We start from the raw sequence: 20,157 nt of genomic DNA on the forward strand, positions 1-20,157 counted from the left end.
TTAGTAGTGAGGAAGATGGCTTCCACAAAGACATCGATGAGTTGGTCAGGTGGGCAGATCAGTGGTGGGTGAAATTGAATTCTGAAAAATGAGGTGATATACTTTGGAAGTAAAAGACAAGGGAGTACTCGATGACTGACTGGCAGGATACTAGAAAGATTAGAGGAACTGTGGGGTACGTTTCCCACAGATCTTTGAAGGCAACAGGACAGGTTAATAGGATAGTTAAGGCGGCATAGGACACACTTGTTATAATCAATCAAGGCATAGATTATGAGAGCAGGGAGATCATGTTGGAACTTCACGGAATTTTGATTACACTGCACTCCCAGCTGTGATCTACAGTTCTGGTGACTATTATAGGAAGGACATGATTGCACTGGAGGGGGCACAGATGAGATTCACCAGGATGTTGCCTGGGTTGGAGTATTTCAGCTATTAGGAGAGGCTGGGTAAGTTGAAATTGCATTCTTTAGAGCATAAAAGGCTAAGGGGGGACATGATTGAGGTCTAGAAGTCCATGAAGGCCATAAACAGGCTGGATAGAAAGCAGCCATTCTCTTTAGTTGAAGGGTCAGTAAGAAGATGACACAATTTTAAAATGAAGGACAGGAGGCTTAGAGGGGACACCGGGAAAACTTTATTCACCCCAAGGTGATGGGAATCTTGAATGCACTGCCTGGGAGGTGAGCACAGGCAGGAAACCTCATGACCCTTTAAAACAACGTGGATGAGCATTTTAAGTATCATATTATTCTGGGTTATGAGCGAAATGTTGGAAAGTGTGATTAGTGTAGATGGTGGCCCAAACTGGATGGTCTGACGGCCTCTTCTGTACGACTTATGAACCTGTAATAATCCAGACTCTTTACCACAGCAACTCCCTTTCCTGAAGGACTGGACCGAAGACTGGAATCCTGTGCTCGGGCTGCCTTGACCCATATCATCATCAGTGTCAGCATAGGCGGCTGTTCTAATCCTTTTCCCTGCTGGAGAGTATACCTGTTTGTGAAACTGTCCCAATGCTCATTTTGTTTCAGAATGATGGTCAAATTTGATTATGTAATCTCTCATTATTTCACAATAGATGGATCCACTTCCTGTTGCACTCTACACGCGGCAGTGGAGTAGCAGTATATAGCATGGGCTCCTCAGCCCAGGAGCCCGTTGCTTATCTACTCAGTTTGCTTTTACTATTTTCCTCTTTTTCTGTTTTTAAGGTCTTTCCATTAGTATATATGATATAGATAAGTTGAAATTCACTAACCTTTTTCTTGAAGGCATCGTCCGTGAGCTTCTCCTGAGTAGCTGTTGTTTCTGGCAGTCTTTATTGAAGTGTTGGTCTCGGCCTGTGGTGCGGTCTCTGTTGGAGCGGTTGTCCCAGGTGTGATCTTGGCGGCCGTCCAGCTTGAATCTAGATCTTCGTTGAGTGCTTCTGGCTGGGTTTTCTGATGTCTCACCATTTCGTTTTGTCCGTGGGTGGCGGTCCACCAATCCGATGGCCCAGCGATTTTTTTTGACTGGTGTTCTTGGCGGCGGTATTTCTTCGGAGGCTTTCGACCCAGTGATGTGGCGTCTAGCGTTTCAGTTTTTGTCCCGTCATGCCGTTCTCATCATGGGTCTGCTTGCTTCGAGACCAGGAGCCTTTAAATGGACTTTGTTGAACTTTGTCTTATATTAACTTTAATTTTTACTTAATTTTGTAACTTGTGTTTTTGTCATTGTAGGTGCCATGATAGGGCGACTTAGAACACTTCATTGTATTTTTATTGTTAAATATATATGATAATGAAATCTAATTCTAATTCTCTATTTGCTTTTGACCTCTCCAATCAACATTTTTTTTAAAAAAACTTTCTCACAGGCTTCACCTTACCCCCAGATTTTGCATGTACCTTCACAGAGCTGTGAGAAGATAGCTTGTCCAGCATTCTATGACTTCCCACTCTCGTTGTGGCCAGATTCCAAAAACAATGGACACATAACAAGCTTAAACAAGTTCAGCTACTCCAGAGATACCAGTGTGGAATTTCAGTTCTTTATGGGTGTCATTTTATACAATTTGCTATTCTGCCAACCGGAATGGCTGACAACTTCGACATGAGCAGAATTTTGTGTCATCCAAGTTTGAGTTATTGCGATTTCACTCTTTGTTGTGCAGACCTATTTTTCAGCTGTAGGGGGAGATGGAGGAGGCAGGTTTTCTTGATGATAAGATTCCTTTTACACTATAAGACTTTGTGAATTTTTCCTGAGCTAATGCTTTTATTGGCACTGTCATGAATGAATGACTAATTTTATTTCCATATAAATCATTCCAATTGGTATCATCCCAGGCATTACCAAGGATTAACCTTTAATCAGACTTCAATAATTAGTATTTACCACACTACAATCATGTGTTCTTGCAATTCAATCACATAACTGTGCATGGGCTATTAAATGAGCCTTTGTTCCCCTGCCAGCAGAGAAAAAGGAGTTTCATTGGCTGTGTCAAAAGCTATGGGATTTCACCAGAAACCTTAAACCAACAAACCTCAGGAAACCACAATGTTTAGTACTAAACAAAGACATCCCAGGATTTCCCCTTATTTCCTAACCTCAACTTTATTTTGAAAGGCAGAATTGAAAGGACAGGACTGTCACATTGATCAATTCATAAAAATTGAAAGGTTTGAGGACATTGTCATTAGGATATTTTACTTGTGCAATTTGTAATGTGTTGATGTGATTGTAAATCTCATCCAACTACAACCAGTTGGTACCATCCAGGCAGTGCACTGGAAAAGATCAAGGGATAGGGTAATTGTTCTTGTGCAATTCAATGCTAAATCCAATCTACCTCCCTGTTGTGACAAATGAAACTTTACATTGAACTTTGCCTTGTTTACTTTGTAACTAAAAGAATTTCTACCTCCTGTCAGTAATCAGTAAATTGTTCCTGGTCTTTCATCTTCTTGTAAAAGACTGGAGGATATTGTGAGGAAGGGAGGCCGGTTGGGGTCATCAGCCATGTTTCCTCATAGCAGCCACTGGACAATTGCAATTTCTGTGGCTTCTCGCAATGTCTTCCCTTGTTAATCCTATCAGCACTATCTTTTCGTGCTCATTCATTCCCATCCCCTTTTACTTTCCAATTACCTACTTCTGTCATTCCTGTATATTTTATTCCTGTGTGGATCTCAGAGATCCGTGTATGGCAGCAACTTATGGAACTGGAAGTCAATGCCACAAATGGTGTTGGTGCACCAATGACTGTTTCCTATAAGTTGCACAAAGTACACAAAGTTTCCTCTGACTTCATTTCCTTTGAGCTGAATCCATTGTTCTCCTAAGTTCAGTGTTTCCTGATCACACTCCATCTGAGGGGGTGAACAGGAACCAACCATCTGTGGTCGGTGTCACCTCACTTTAACCCATCTTCATTCAGTCTTTCATCTGTATTCTTGTCTCACTTTCTCAAACCACTACTCCCATTGTTGAACTCTGTTGCGTCAAAGAGAGCTCAATTTGTGGAAGCACAAGGTGAATTTGACAGAAATATTGGGTAGATGGTAGTGTAGGCAATATGATTGGACAAGTAAATCAGAAACACAGCTAATGCTCTTTGGACATGAGTTTTAATCCCACTATAGCATATGGTGAAATTTTACAGTCAACTCAAAAAGACTGCAATACAAGCACAGAGGGACTTGTCTTAGGGTCTGAAATTAATGTTGAGGACACTATGACATCTCATGAAGCAAAACAAAGGCAAGGAAACCACCCACAAACTCACTTGCCCACTGTCCCCTTCCCATCAGCTGATGAATCAGTTATCCATATTGAACACCACTGAGAGAAAGCACTGAGGATGGCAAAGGCAAGGAATATTCTGCAGGTAGGGGACTGAAATGTTTGTCACCTTGAGCAATGAGTAGTAACACTAGTGGCCAAACTAGTGTGGTCTGAAGGACACAATTGACAGACTGCAGGATGAGGGAACAAACAAAATGCATATGTCTGTGGTAGGTCAAGCAGCACCTACTTAGCACTGACATCTATTTCAAACCTGACTCCCACAGCTACCTTGACTAACCTCCTCCCACACCCACCCCCTTGCAAAAATGTGATCTCATACTCTCAATTCCTCTGCCTCCACCATATCCGCTCCCAGGATGAGCGATTCTACTCCAGGACATCCCAGATGTCCTCCTACTTCAAGGATTGTAATTTCCCCTTCCCCGTGATCAATGATGCCCTCAACCACATTTCTTCCATCTCCCACACCTCTGCCCTCAAACTCCACCCCCTCCAACCACAAGAACAGAGTCCCTTTGGTCCTCACATTTCATCTGACCAATCTCCAAATCAAATGCTTAATCTTCTGTCATTTTTGCCTCCTGTAGTCTGACTCCACCACCAAAAAGATATTCCTTTCCCCACCCCTATCTGTTTTGCATAGGGACCATTCCTTCTACGACTCCCTCATTAGGTCCACACTCCCCACCAAACTCCCCTCCACACCAGGCACCTTTCCCTGCAGCTGTAGGAGGTGCAACAGTTGCCGCCACAGCTCCCCTCTCGCCTCCATCCAAGGCCCCAAAGAAACATTCTAAATCTGGCAGAGATTTATCTGCATTTCCTCCCTGATTTACTGTATCCATTGCTCCCAGTGTGGTCTCCTCTGCATCGAAGAGGCAGAGCGCAAACTTGGGGACCAATTCAGGGAACATCTATGGTCTGTACACTTCAATCTATCCTACCTCCCAGTTTCCATTGAGTCATAGAGATGTACAGCATGGAAACAGACCCTTCGGTCAAACCCGTCCATGCCAGCCAGATATCCCAACTCAACCTATTCCCACCTGCCAGCACCCGGCCCATATTCCTCCAAACCCTTCCTATTCATAAACTCATCCAAATGCCTCTTAAATGTTGCAATTGTACGAGCCTCCATCACTTCTTCTAGCAGCTCATTTCATAGCCATACCACCCTCTGCATGAAACATTTGCGCCTTAGGTCTCTTTTATATCTTTCCTCTCTTACTCTAAACCTATGCCCTCTAGTTTTGGACTCCCAGGGAAAAGACTTTGTCTATTTACCCTATCCATGCCCCTCATAATTTTGTAAACCTCTATAAGGTCACCCCTCAGCCTCTGACGCTCCAGGGAAAACAGCCCCAGCCTGTTCAGCCTCTCCCTATAGCTCAATTCCTCCAAACCTGACAACATCCTTGTAAATCTTTTCTGAACCCTTTCAAGTTTCACAACATCTTTCCGATAGGAAGGAGACCAGAAATGCATGCAATATTTCAACAGTGGCCTAACCAATGTCCTGTACAGCCGCAACATAACCTCCCAACTCCAGTACTCAATACTCTGACATGACCACCCTGGGCCACCTCCACCATCAAAATAAGGCCATATGTAAACTGGAGGAAGAACACCTCACCTTTTGCCTCAGGAATTTACAATCTTATGGCCTTAACATAGAACTCACAAACTACTGAAACTCCTCACCACCCCACCTTATCCTAGATTCAGCCTTCTCTCTCCATCCCACCCCCTTGACCTAGCCTGATCTGTCCATCTTCCTTCCCACCTATCCACTCCATCCTTCCCACTGACCAATCCCATTCACCTCCTACCTGCATCTACCTATCACCATCCCACCTACCTTTCCTCTAGCCCCACCCTCTCCCTCTTATTTCTCAGCTCCCTTCCCCCTCCCAACTCTACCATTAGCACCAAACCAGGGAATCAACCTTGATTCAATGAAGAGTGCAAAAGGGCATGGAAAGAGCAGCACCAGGCATACCTAAAACAAAAGTGACAATCTGGTGAACCTACAACACTATATGCATGCTAAGCAGTTCAGGCCGCATGCAATAGACAGGGGAAAGTGATTTCACAACTAATAGATTAGCTCTACAGTCCTGCCATATCGGGTCATGAATGATGGTAGACAATTAAATAACCCATTGGGGGGGATCCAAGATGGCGGCGACCCAGTAAGACTGAGTCTATAGTGCTCCTCCCAAGACTTGGGCACAGTGGGTCACCTACCCCCTACCAAGCTCACCAAATCATTTATAAATCATTTATAATAGTTTAGTAACTGAATTAGTTGTGTAATATCACATTTAAGCAACTTTATCCTAAGTTAAATAACCCATTGGAGGTGGAGGCTCCACAAATATCCTCAATAATGGGGAAGCCCAGAACATCACTGCAAAGGCTAGGCTAGGCTGAAGCATTCACAACAACCTTCAGCTAGAAGTGCTGAGTGGACCATCACGGCCTCCTCTGGAGATCTCCAACATCATAAATGCCAATCTTAGCCAATTTTATTCACTTCACATGATATTAAGGAATGATTGAAGGCTCTGGATAAAACAAAAGCTATAATCCACAACAAGATACAGCAACAGTATTGAAGACAACCTCCAGAACTAGTGTGCCCCTAGTCAAACTGTTCCAGTATAATTACAACACTGATATCAAATCACCAATATGGAGAATAGCCCAGGTATAACTTGCTCATAACAAGTTGGACAAATCTAACTTCACCAATTACCACCCTGTGGTGTCCTCTTAATTCTCAGTAAAGTGATGGAAGATGATGCCAGTGCTATCAAGCAGCACCTGCTCAGCAATTACCTGCTCAATAACACCCAGTTTGAGTTCTGCCTGGCTTCTCAGCTCCTGATCTCATTATTGTATTCATTGGAGCACTGATAAAAGACCTGAATTCCAGAGGGAAAGTGGAGGTAACTGCCCTCGACATCAAAACAGCATTTGTCTGAGTGTCCAAAACAGCCCAAGCAAAACCAGAGTAAATTGAAATCAGAAAAACTCTGTTTGGAGTCATACCTGGTTCACAAGGAACATGGTTGTGGTGGTCAGTCATCTGCACAAATTTCTCAGGATAGTGTTCTAGGCCCAACCATCTTCAACTGCTTCACCAATAACCATTAGATCAAAAATTAGACATTCATTGATTTTTGTGTAATGTTTGCATCATATTTCCTCAGATACGAAAACAGCAGATGCACGATCTGGGCAACATTCAGACTTTGGCTGATAATGGCAGTATGCAATGCACATGTGCCAGATAGTGACCATCCCCAACAAAAGAATCTGACCATCTTAACTCTCAAAGTGGGCTACCATTGAACAGAAACTGAACTGGATCAGCAATATTAGTACTTAGGCTACAAGAAAATGTCAGTGGCTTATAATTCTATGGTAAGTAATTCACTCCGGATCCAAACACTGTCCATCTAAATGGATGACTTCCAATCAAACTCAGAAAAACAGGCAGGTTGTGCAGGAACCCTTGAGTCTATTGCATTTGCCAATTGGTATTCCATTTTGGAAAGTAATTAGATTCTATCTATAGATAAACAGTTATAAATCACTGGCATAAAACTGCTAAGTAAAAGTCTAACCCCCATATCAATTCCCCATTTTACACACACAAAGACTTACAGGAAAATATAGGTTGTGAGCAATGGAAAACTGGGAAGCAGTTCAGTGGTTCCTTTTCTGGGGTTGTTGAGGTGATACTGATGATATGTATACAACAAAAACAGAAATTGCTGAATAAACTCAGGAATGGCAGCATCCGTGGAGAGAAAGCAGTGTTAATGGTTTGGGTCAAGTTTTTGCTTATCGTTCTTATGCTGGCCAGAACATTGCTTCCGGATGCTTCCACTGGTTTGCAAGATATACAAAATAGCTGGTTTGCTTATAAAAAGTAGCTGACTTACCAGTTAAAAGTCATAACTTACAACAGTTGAAGGAAAAATGGACTGGGTTGTCAGATTTAAAATAGGTTTTGACTGTAAAGAGCAAAGAAACAGCTCCTATGCTGATTGAGATCAAAACACTTTTCTCTATCTTTTTAGTTCTAAACTGTTCAGTTACCCAAGATCCAATCACATTGTTGTTGGCAGGCAGAGGCTTTTGTTATCAATAACTGGTCACTCGTCCATAGACCAATTTACTTCTAGTCACCACCCAGGTGTATTTGCACACAGAATCCTTTCGTTCCAAATTGTTCTGCAACCACTTCAATTAACTACTTGTTTGAACAGATATTTACACAATGCTTATCCTAAGTGTCAGATTACTTGTATTTCAAAACATGCAGCAATCCTTTAAAACACTGGTTTTAAAGCAGTTTCCTCAATTTCATTCCACAAATTTTAAAACACAAAAATAAAATGACAACAGTTTTCAAACAAGATAAGTCCATGTCACCAAGAATGGAAGGATATTTCTGCATTTGACTGTATGTCCTGCCTCCCTGTGTATAGGTCTTGTTTTCTTAAGGTGGATGATGTCATTTCAGTTTTTTTTTCAAGGGAAGTAGATGGGGTCTAAATCAATGTGTTTATTGATGGAGTTCTGGTTAGAATGCCAGACCTCTAGGCATTCTCATGTGTGTCTTTGTTTCACTTGTCCTAGGATGTGTGTTGTCCCAGTCAAAGTGGTGTCCTTCTTTGTCTGTATGTATGGAAACTAGTGATAGTGGGTAGTGTCTTTTGGTGGTTAGTTGGCGTTCATGTATCCTGGTGGCAAGTATCTTGCTTGTTGTCCAATGTAGTGGATTATGCCTCAAATGTGGAATGATGTCAAAAAGGCAAAGTTAAGAGCACTTCACCTGAAAGCACACAGCATTTGCCATAAAATAGATAATCTAAAAGCACAAATTGAGATTATGCTATAACTGCCAGTGCAGAAGCATGGCTGCATGCTAACCAGGATTGGGAACTGAATATTCAAAGATATTCAACATTTAGGAGGGTTAGACAAACAAAAAGATAGTAGGTAACAGAGGCATGAAGTCAAAGAGGTCTATAGCACAGTAAAATCCATTCAGCCCATCAATTTGTGCCAAACTAAAACAAAACACCAAATTATTCTAATCCCATATTCCAACACTTGGCCTATAGTTTTGTTTGCCTTGACATCCAAAATTTATTAAATATTATGAGCGTGTCTGCCTCTACCATCCTTAAAGGCAGTTCTTTAAGGCGTTCCAGATTCCTAACATCTCCTGGGTGGGAAAAAAAGGTTTTCCTCACATCCCCTCTAACATCTAAACTTTTTGCCCCTTACCTTAAATCTGTGCCCCTGATTATTGATTCCTTCGCAAGAAGAAATATCCTTTCCTGTCTACTCTGTCCATGTCTGTTGTAATTTTATGCATCTCAATCATGCTTCCCCCTCCCTTAGTCTCCTCTGGTCCAAAAGAAAAATCAACCAGTCTATCCAATTTCTCTTCATAACTAAAACTCTCCAGCCCAGGCAACATCTTAGTAAATCTCCACTGCAACCTCTCTAATACAATTTTAGCCCAACATTGATCCCTGCAAGACATGGTCTTCCAGTCACAAAAACATATCTTGACCATCACACACTGCTTCTTGACACTCAGCCAATTCAGGATCCAACTAGTCAAATCTCTTTAGATTCCACAGGCTCTTAGCTTAGTTAAGAGTCTTCCACATGGGACCTTATCAAAAGCCTATGTGGATCATGTGAGATTCAGTTATACTTAAACAGCTTGAGGATGACAAAAAAATGTCAAAGCTGGAAGATGAATAGGGAAGAAAAACACAGAAAAAGTGGAAGTGAAAATAATGGAAATCATGGATTGAAATTAGGAAAGAGGACATCTGAGGCTGAAACAGGGTCTGCTGAGGAGAATCTGTCATACTTTGAAGTCTAGTAGGAAAGTTTGTCCAGGCCCCCTCAAACTTGAAGGGAAAGGATGTCAAGGTGTTCAATCACGAAGATTGGTGGAGTAGCAGAAAGCATAAGGGACTGTCAGAGAATACGGAGAATATAGATAGACTGGAGAGTTGGGCAGAGAAGTGGCAGATGGAGTTCAATTCAGGCAAATGTGAGGTGATGCATTTTGGGAAGTCTAATCTGGAGCGAATTATACTGTAAACGAAAGAGCCTTGGGAAAAGTTGATGAGCAGAGATCTGGGAGTTCAGGTCCATTGTACTCTGAAGGTGGTTGCACAGGTGGATAGAGTGGTCAAGAAGGCATATGGCGTGCTTGTCTTCATTGGACAGGGTATTGGGTATATGTGCTGGCAGGTCATGTTAAAAGTTTACAGGACTTTGGTTCGGCCGCATTTAGAAAACTGTGTACAGTTCTGGTCGCCATATTACAAAAAAGATGTGGATGCTTTGGAGAGGGTGCAGTGAAGGTTTACAAGGATGTTGTAAGGTTTACCTGGTATGGAAGATGCTAGCTATGAAGAGAGGTTGAGTAGGTTAGGATTGTTTTCATTAGAAAAAAGGAGATTGAGGGGGGACCTGACTGAAGTCTACAAAATCATGAAGGGTATAGACAGGGTGGATAGCGATAAGCTTTTTCCCCCAGGGTGAGGGATTCAATAATGAGAGGTCACAGGTTCAAGGTAAGAGGTGAAAAGTTTAAGGGGGATACATGCAGAAAGTACTTTACATAGAGGATGGTAGGTGCCCGGAACATGTTGCCAGCAGAGGTAGTAGAGGCAGGCACGGTAGATTCATTTAAGGTGCAATAAAGATGCATGAGTCATGGGGAGCAGCGGGATACAGATGCTTAGGAAGTTGGCGATAGGTTTAGACAGTGGATTTGGATTGGCTCAGGCTTGGAGGGCCGAAGGGCCTGTTCCTGGGCTGTAAATTTTCTTTGTTCTTTAATGTCCTTTGAGAAAACAGCAAGAAAAATGATTTGACCAAAGGTCAAGTTGACAGGTAAAGCTTTGATATCCTATGCTTTCACTCTGTTAGAGCAGGCTTCTCTGGATTATATGCTGTAAAAAAAAACTACATTGGCTGCATAAAAGTTAGTACCTGAGGCACTCTGGCAAAGATTTCAGAATTAAGGAAACAGCATTGCCAAACCTACATCAAATTTGAAAATACTTTATTCACACTGTTAGACACTCCTGATCACCTGCAGAGACTTATTATTCAGTCTATTGACTCTCCGCTCACACCATTTGTATGATCTTTTGATCTCTCTTTCAATTAAATTATGTGTCTGTATGCTTCAGTTCACTCCTTCTGTTGATGGAGCAGCAGTTTGAAAGCTTGTGATTTCAAATATGTCTGTTGGAATATAACCTGGTGTTGTGACTTCTGATCTTGTCCACCCCAATCCAACACCACCACCTCCACATCCTGACTATTCTTGACACCACCTATCCTTGTCTTACGATCTATCCAGTATACTATGTTGGCTGATCAAGTATAAGAGGCTTGTTTTGAGAATTATTTATCTCTCCTCACTCTCTTGTCATTCTTCATGACTGTTCGCTCCTAACACATTTGCTTCCCCTTGTTCTCTTCTCTGCAATCTTACTGTTTCAATAAATTTATGACATAACTGATTTTTCTTCTCACAATCCGGAGTATCTATTAGATAAGTAACCTCACTAACCTTCTTAGTGACCTGTAAGGACTAGTGAATTTCACACTCTGATTCACCCACGCAGACCCTCTCTCATATGCTCTCTCTCTCACACATACTCTCTCAGACTTATACCACTTGACACTATCACATACACACTCAAACTCATACTACTCCCTCCTCCCCCACCCAAACACATGCACATGTTTGTGGGATGAATTTGTACTTGCAGAATTACATTTTATTTTACTCAAAAACCGCATGAATCCTGATTCTGAAAATCCCCTTTATTAGAAATAGAATCAGTCTGACAGCCTCATACAGAGTACATAGGGCAGCCCAAGAGTATTTACAAGCAAATATAACAGAATGGGCAAACATTGTACAACTAGTGTGTTTTTAGTGGGAGATGAAATACTGGCATTGTTTAATTCCCGCCTGTCTGTGTGGAGTTTGCACATTCTCCCCATGTCTGCGTGGGCTTCCTCCGGGTGCTCCGGTTTCCTCCCACAATCCAAAGACATGCAGGTCAGGTGAATTGGCTATGCTAAATTGCCCACAGTATTAGGTGCATTAGTCAGGGGTAAATATACGGTAGGGGAATTGGTTTGGGTGGGTTTCTCTGCAAAGGGGTGGTGTGGACTTGTTGGGCCAAAGAGCTTGTTTCCACACTGTAGAGAATCTAATTTAATCAACGCTGCAGGCAAGGATACCCGAAGGCACGCTACATTGACAAACAAAGCAGAGGCTATGGCAAGGGATGAATGGACAACAGTCAGAGAACACTTCAGCGGTCCAGGACATTTGACCTCAGATCTTTGGCTGACCATCCTCCAAGGCAAACTTCAAGCCACACAACAATGCAAAGTGGCTGAGCAGAGGCCGATAGCCAAGTTCAGTAGCCAGAGGGATGGCCTCAACCATGACCTTGGGTTCATATCATACTACAGATGACCCAAGTGCACTACACACACTCCTTCAGATCCATACACCCACGCGGACCCCCTCTCATATCCTCGTACTCTCAGACACACACACACACACACTCTCTCTCAGACTTATACCCCTTGACACTGTCTCTCTCACACACACTCAAGCTCATACTACTCCCTCCTCCCCCACCCAGACACACACGTTTGTGGGATGAATTTGTACTTGCAGAATTACACTTTATTTTACTCAAAAACTGCATGAATCCTGATTCTGAAAATTCCCTTTTTTAGAAATAGAATCAGTCTGAACATTTGGGGCACAGACAGCCTCAGATAGGGTACCTCACACCTTCAATACATTATTTGAGTTAACATGGCACCTATTGTTAAAGTTCACTTGAGAATGTCACTTTATAAAAGTGACACATAACTAGTACTTCCAAAAATCCTGTTGGACTAGAAACTGGTGTTGTGATTTATAACATCAAAGGATTAGGTTTGTTACTATTTGCTACCATTCTTTAAATACTGGATTTAGCTTACTTGAATTTATTGATGGCCATAAGATTAAAGGTCTATTAAATTTGATTAAGAAGTTCATGAAACAAAAAAGATGAATGCTCCGTTTTGGATTGTATGTCCATGTTTCTAGAAAGCTTTACCAGAGCACATAGGGCAGCCCAAGAGTATTTACAAGCAAATATAACAGAATGGGCAAACATTGTACAACTAGTGTGTTTTTGGTGGGAGATGAAATACTGGCATTGTTGCCTTTGCAAGGTGAATCAGTGTGTGAAAATCAGTAGTCCCTACAGGTCACTAAGAAGGTTAGTGAGGTTACTTATCTAATAGATACTCTGGATTGTGAGAAGAAAAATCAGTTATGTCATAAATATATTGGATCAGTATCATTGCAGAGAAGAGAACAAGGGGAAGCAAATGTGTTAGGAGCAAACAGTCATGAAGAATGACAATAAGAGTGAGGTGAAAGGAGAGATAGATAATTCTCAAAACAAGCCTCTTATACTTGATCAGAGCTGAAAATGTGTTGCTGGAACAGCGCAGCAGGTCAGGCAGCATCCAGGGAACAGGAGAATTGATGTTTCGGGCATAAGCTGGATGCTGCCTGACCTGCTGCGCTGTTCCAGCAACACATTTTCAGCTCTGATCTCCAGCATCTGCAGACCTCACTTTCTCCTCTTATACTTGATCAGCCAATACAGATGGGCCAGATTGTAAGACAAGGACAGGTGGTGTCAAGAATAGTCAGGATGTGGAGGTGGTGGTGTTGGTTGGGATGGACAAGATCAGAAGTCACACCACCAGGTTATATTCCAACAGACATATTTGAAATCACAAGCTTTCAAACTGCTGCTCCATCAACAGTGAACTGAAGCATACGGACACAATTTAATTGAAAGAGAGATCAAAAGATCATACAAATGGTGTGAGCGGAGAGTCAATAGACTGAATAATAAGTCTCTGCAGGTGATCAGGAGTGTCTAATGGTGTGAATAAAGTGCCAACAGCTGAGTAGCAAGTGAAGGGCTGACATATAATCCAATTGAGGCAGAGAAAGAATTTCAAAAAACTAAAAATAAGGTGGTGCTGGAAACAAACCAAATTTCTGGAATAACGATCAATTTAAGAGTTGGATGCTGAGGGTCTAACTAAAGTAACACGTAGAGTGATAGAGATGTACAGCATGGAAACAAACCCTTCGGTGCAACCCATCCATGTCGACCTGATATCCCAACACAATCTAGTCCCATCTGCCAGCACCTGGCACATATCCCTCCAAACCCTTCCTATTCATATACCCATCCTTTTAGATGCCTTTTAAATGTTGCAACTGTACCAACCTCCACCACATCCTCTAGCAGCTCATTCCATATACGCACCACCCTCTGGTGAAAAAGTTGCACCTTAGGTCTTTTATATCTTTCCCCTCTCACCCTAAACCTGTGTCCTCTAGTTCTGGACTCCCCAACCCCAGGGAAAAGACTTTGTCTATTTATCCTATCCATGCCCCTCATAATTTTGTAAACCTCTATAAGGTCACCCCTCAGCCTCTGATGCTCCAGGGAAAATAGCCCCAGCCTATTCAGCCTCTCCCTATAGCTCAAATCCTCCAACCCTGGCAACACCCTTGTAAATCTTTTCTGAATCCTTTCAAGTTTCACAACATCTTTCCGATAGGAAGGAGACCAGAATTGCATGCAATATTCCAACAGTGGCCTAACCGATGTCCTGTACAGCTACAACATGACCTCCCAACACCTGTACTCAATACTATGACAAATAAAGGAAAGCATACCAAATGTCTTCTTCACTACCCTATCTACCTGCGACTCCACTTTCAAGGAGCCATGAACCTGCACTCCATGGTCTCTTTGTTCAGCAACACTCCCTAGGACTTTACCATTAAGGTGTACAAGCCCTGCTAAGATTTGCTTTCACAAAACGCTGCACCTCATATTTAAGTTATACTCCATCTGCCACTTCAGTCCATCTGATCAAGATACCGTTGTAATCTGAGTTAACCTTCTTTGCTGTCCACATTCCCACCAATTTTGGTGTCATCTACAAACTTACTAACTATACCTCTTTCGCTCACATCCAAATCATTTATATAAGTGAAGAAAAGTAGTGGACCCAGCATCGATCCTTATGGCACTCCACTGGTCACAGGCCTCCAGTCTGAAAAACAACCCACCACCACCATTCTCCTGTTTTCTACCTTTGAGCCAGTTCTGTATCCAAATGGCTAGTTCTCCCTTTATTCCATGAGATCTAACCTTGCTAATCAGTCTCCCATGGGGAACCTTGTCAAATGCCTTACTAAAGTAATCCAAAACTGTACTAACTAACTGAGAGATCATAAGTTATCAAGCTGATGGTGTCAAAACAGGATAGTAAGGAAGATTTAACAAATACAGAATAGATTTAGATTACTTACAGCGTGGAAACAGGCCCTTCAGCCCAAGTCCACACCGACCCGCCGAAGCGCAACCCACCCAGACCCATTCCCTTACATTTACCCCTTCACCTAACACTACGGGCAATTTAGCATTTCCAATTCACCTAACCTGCATATTTTTTTTTGGATTGTGGAAGGAAACTGGAGCACCCGGAGGAAACCCACGCAGACACAGGAAGAATGTGCAAACTCCACACAGTCGCCTGAGGTGGGAAATGAACCCAGGTCTCTGGCGGTGAGGCAACAGTGCTAACCACTGTGCCACCTTGCCCCCAAAATAGTATAGTGGGTTTACATGTAGCTCAACATGAACCCAAGATCACGATTGAGGCTCTCTTCACGGGTATGAAACTTGGCTATTAGTTTCTGCTCGGCAATTCCACATTGTTGTGTATCTCGTAGGCCGCCTTGGAGGACGCTTTGAAGATTATGTCCTTTATCTTGAATATTGTATTCAGTTCTGGCACTGAATCTCAAAGGACATATTGCCTTAGGTGGCACTTCCCAGAGTCTCAGGACTGATCTATTTAAGATGCTTAATCACAATTATAATCAGTGGTTAGAAAAAACTGTTGTGGGTCTTGTGGCACAATGGTGAGGGCCTGTGTTCATGACTCACCTGTTCTCAAAATTTCCTTTGGTAGTCCAAAAAAAAAGGGCATGAAAGTAAAACTAGAGCTAGGCTCCTCAGGAAGTGTCGTCATAAGATTAAGGCCATAAGATGTAGGAACAGAAGTTGATAATTCACTCAGAGTCTGCCACGCCATTCAATGCTTACCTGATAATCCTCATCTTCATTTTTCTACTTTCTCCCCATAACATTTGATTCTTTTACTGATTAAAAATCTGTCTTAAGTTTATTCAATGATGCAGTCTTGACAGCCTCTGTGGTAAATAATTCCACAGGTTCATTACCCTCAGAAATTCCTTTGCATACATTCTCAATTGGGGAAAGGCTATTCCCAGGTGAAGCGACTATAGGAAAGTGTGAGACCTTCAAAAATGAGATAAAAAGGAAAGTCCAGAGGTAGTATGTTCCTGTTAGTGTGAAGGGAAAAGTGTGCGCGTGCATAGGGAATGCTGGATGACTAGAGAAATTGAGGCTCTGGTCAAGAAAAAGGAGGAATATCAGTTATATACAGCTGGGGTGTCAAGTAAATCCTTAGTATAAAAACAGGAAAACAGGAGTATATTCAAAAGGGAAATCAGAAGGACAAAAAAGGGACATGGAATTGCTTTGGCAAATAGGGTTAAGGAGAATCCAAAAGGATTCTATAATATATTTAGGGACAAAAGAATAATTAAAGAGAGAATAGGGTCCTTAAAGATACACAAGGCCATCGGTGAGTGGAACTGCAGGAGATGGTTGAGATACTAAATGAGTATTTCACATCAGTTTTTACAGTGGATAAGGATATGGCAAGGGAACTTGGAGAAATAAATAGTTACCTTGAGAAGTGTTTATATTACAGGGGTGGTGGTGCTTAAAGGTGGATAAATCCCCTGGACCTGATCAGGTGTATTCCAGAACTTTGTGGGAAGTTGGGAAGTGATTGCCAAGCCCCTTGTTGAGATATCTGCTGGGGTTTAGACATGTGAAGTGTTGCATTTTGGTAAGACAAATCAGGACAGGACTTCTACACAATGGTAGGTTCCTGGAGTATGTTGATGAGTGACTTGGGTTGCCGGTTCATAGTTCCTTGAAAGTGGAGTTGCAGGTAGATAGGATAGCGAAGGCAGTGTTTGGTAGGCTTGTTTTTATTGCATTGAATAGAGGAGTTGAGATGTCATGTGGCAGCAGTAGAGGACATTGGTTAGGCCACTTTTGGAATTCAATTCTGGTCTCCCTGCTGTAGCAAAGAGATTACTATACTTGCAAGGGTTCAGAGAAGATTTACAGGAGTGTTGCTGGGATGGAGGGTTTGAGCTGAATAGGCTGAGGGGTGACCTCAGAGTCTTATAAAATCATTAGGGGCAGGGATAGGGTGAATAGCCAAGGTGTTTTTTTCAGGGTAGGCAAGTCCTAGAGAATCTAATCTAATGGGCAAAGACTTAAGGTTAGAGGGGAAAGATTTAAACAGTATAACTTTTAAGGGGCAATTTGTTCACAGAAGGCAATAAGTGTGCAGAATGAGCTGTCAGAGGAAGTGGTAGGTAGAATTACAACCCATTCAAATGCCTTAGATGTTAATGAATATGACGTGTTGAGACAAGTGGGACTAGACTTATTTAGGATATCTGGTCAGCATGGACAGACTGGATTGAAGTGTCTAATTCCATGCTATCATCTCTAGGACTCGATTCCATTTTCTTTCTCTGTAACCTGCTAATCTTGAATGCTATCTTTGTGGTTCATGGACAAGGACTCCTAAGTTCCTCTTATCCAGTTTTCTGCAGTAGTTCTCCATTTAAATGGCATTCAGCTCTTCTATTTCTCCTAGCAAAGTGCATAACCTCACGTATTCCCACATTATATTCCAACTGTCAGGTTTTTGCCCACTCATCGTCTATATCCCTGTGCAGTCTCTATCATCCTCACTATTCACCATCCCATTTATTTTGTCATTTACAAACTGATAGTACATTCATTTTCCTCATCCAAGTCAATAATATATATTTGTAACTAATTTTTTGCAGGCCATTTTCAAGCATCACGTTCATTCAGTAGTGACACTATGTCCTGGTGCAAGACGTGAAAAGGTTTAAAGTTTACGATAGTTTCTGCACAACCTAAGCTGATGCATTACTGCAACATTGTGGGAATGCCACATCAATTTTCTGATGTGTCAAATCGAAATCCATTGAAAAGGTGGAAATACCTCAAGGCAGAATTCAAAGGAAAGCAGAGAAGCTCTCTCACATTATCCTTCCTGAAGAAGGGCATGTGCCCGAAACGTCGAATCTTCTGTTCCCTAGATGCTGCCTGACCTGCTGTGCTGTTCCAGCAATAAAGTTTCAGCTTTGATCTCCAGCGTCTGCAGACCTCACTTTCTCCACATTATCCTTCAACCAACCAACTGGAAATTGATGAACCAATCATTTATTTAACCCATTGTTCTTTACAGGATCTTGTTGGAGTCAAATCAGTTGTTACTTTTACTACTCCTTCAAAAGATAATTACCAAATGAGCAATAAATTACTAACCCAGCCAGTGACACCCACACGCTATGATAAAAAGTGATATTTTAAATATTTGTCCATGAAGCATTTTGGAACTTTGAGAGTCAGTGCTCAAGTCTAAGTAAGGTACCAAAACAAATTTATAACCTTAAAATGTTTTGAAATTAATCATCTATGTTTCTACTTCTATTTTTAGAGGAATTTGATTCAGTACCACAACTATTGGGTATACAAAAATTGCACTTGACCAAGGGGTTCAGGTACATAGTTCTTTGAAAGTTGCATCACAGCTAGACAGGGGGATTAAGACAAAATTTAGCGTGTTTGTTTTAATTGCTCTGGTCATTGATTATAGGAGCTTGGATGTCATATTGAAGCTGTACAGGACTACGGTGAGGCCACCTTTGGAGTACTGTGCACAGTTCTGGTTGCCCTGCTTTAGGATGGATATTATTAAATTGGAGAGGGCTCAGAAAAGATTTACTAAGATGTAGCCAGGACTGGAGGGTTTGAGTTATAAGGATAGGCTTGGACACTTTCATTGTAGTGTAGGATGTTGAGGGGATGAATAGCAAGGGTCTTCTCCCTCGAGTGAGGTAGTTTAAAAAGTAGGGGCATATTTTTAAGGTGAAAGGGGAAAGATCTAAAAGGGACCCGAGTGGCAATGTTTTGACACAGAGGGTGGCTCATATATGAAATGAACTGCAAAGGAAGTTGTAAATGCAGATATAGTTACAACATATAAAAGACATTTGGATTGGTACATGAATAAGGTTTAAAGAGGTTCTTTTAAACTTTGTTCATGGGATGAGGCAGTCACTAGTTAGGCAGCATGTATTGCCTATCTCTAACTGCCCACAGGACAGATGAGAGTCAACCACAGCGTTGTGGGTCTGGAATCACATGTCGGCCAGACCAGGCAAGGGTGGCAGATTTCCTTTCCTAAAAAGGGACATTAGTGAACCAGATGGGTTTTTCTGACAATTAGCATTGAATTTATAGTAGCCATTAGATTCTAAATCGAATTCAAATTCCACCATCTGCCATGGCAGGAATCAAACAGTACCCCAGAAGGTTATCTGGATCTCTAGATTAACAGTCAAAAAGTGTGGCACCGAAAAAGCACAGGTCAGGCAGCATCCAGGAAGGAGTCAACATTTCAGGCATTAGCCCTTCAGCAGAAATCCTAATGAAGGGATTTATGCCCGAGATGTCGACTTCCTTGTTCCTCGGATGCTGCCTGACTTGCTGTGCTTTTCCAGCGCCACACTTTTCAACTCTGACTCTCCAGCATCTGCAGTCCTCACTTTTTCCTAGTCTCTGGATTAACAGTCTCGCGATAATACCACCAGGCCATTAACTCCTCTAAAGTAACCCAAATGCAGGCAAGTTGGACTATTTAGTTTGGAGAAACTTAGTCAGTTTGGACAAATTAGTCCAAAGGGTCTGTTTCTGTGCTGTATGATGACAAACATACATTCTCTGTAGAAATAAAAACTCCACTAGGAAAGTAGCGAAGTCATGCCCAAGTAGAAAGGCTTGGAATAGTACAGTACTAGATTAAAATGAGACGCCTTACCAAGTTGCCAAAGAGTGATGGAGTTGAGACTGCAAATGATTTAATGTTCACCAAAAGATGACCAAGAAATTTGCGTTATACAGGGAAAGAAGATAGAATGAGAAGATATAAAATAAAAACAGATTGTAGGAACTATGCAAG

At 41.9% G+C, this 20,157-nt stretch overlaps 1 protein-coding gene across 11 annotated transcripts in view; it reads left to right on the forward strand.

The window, feature by feature from the left end:
* The window catches only part of LOC148149990 (uncharacterized), a 43,766-nt gene extending 23,964 nt beyond the window's left edge, over positions 1-19,802 (forward strand). For 6 of the 11 annotated variants that reach the window (XR_015757250.1, XR_015757249.1, XR_015757251.1 and 3 more), the window contains one exon: positions 1,281-1,799. Coding sequence is in view for 2 of the 11 variants with exons in the window: in XM_087987518.1 (XP_087843644.1) it covers positions 1,281-1,390 (110 nt within the window). In the remaining 9 variants the exon portion in view is untranslated. Of the gene's footprint in view, positions 1-877; positions 1,800-7,016; positions 7,231-17,953 lie in introns of those variants that run through there. The other 5 variants (XR_015757246.1, XR_015757252.1, XR_015757253.1 and 2 more) reach the window with 2 other exon arrangements.
* Positions 19,803-20,157: the final 355 nt, after the last annotated feature.

Source organism: Chiloscyllium plagiosum, unplaced genomic scaffold (assembly GCF_037043375.1).
Source record: "Chiloscyllium plagiosum isolate Xiang-an unplaced genomic scaffold, Cpla_swu_hap1 HiC_scaffold_5, whole genome shotgun sequence".
Taxonomy (NCBI): domain Eukaryota; kingdom Metazoa; phylum Chordata; class Chondrichthyes; order Orectolobiformes; family Hemiscylliidae; genus Chiloscyllium; species Chiloscyllium plagiosum.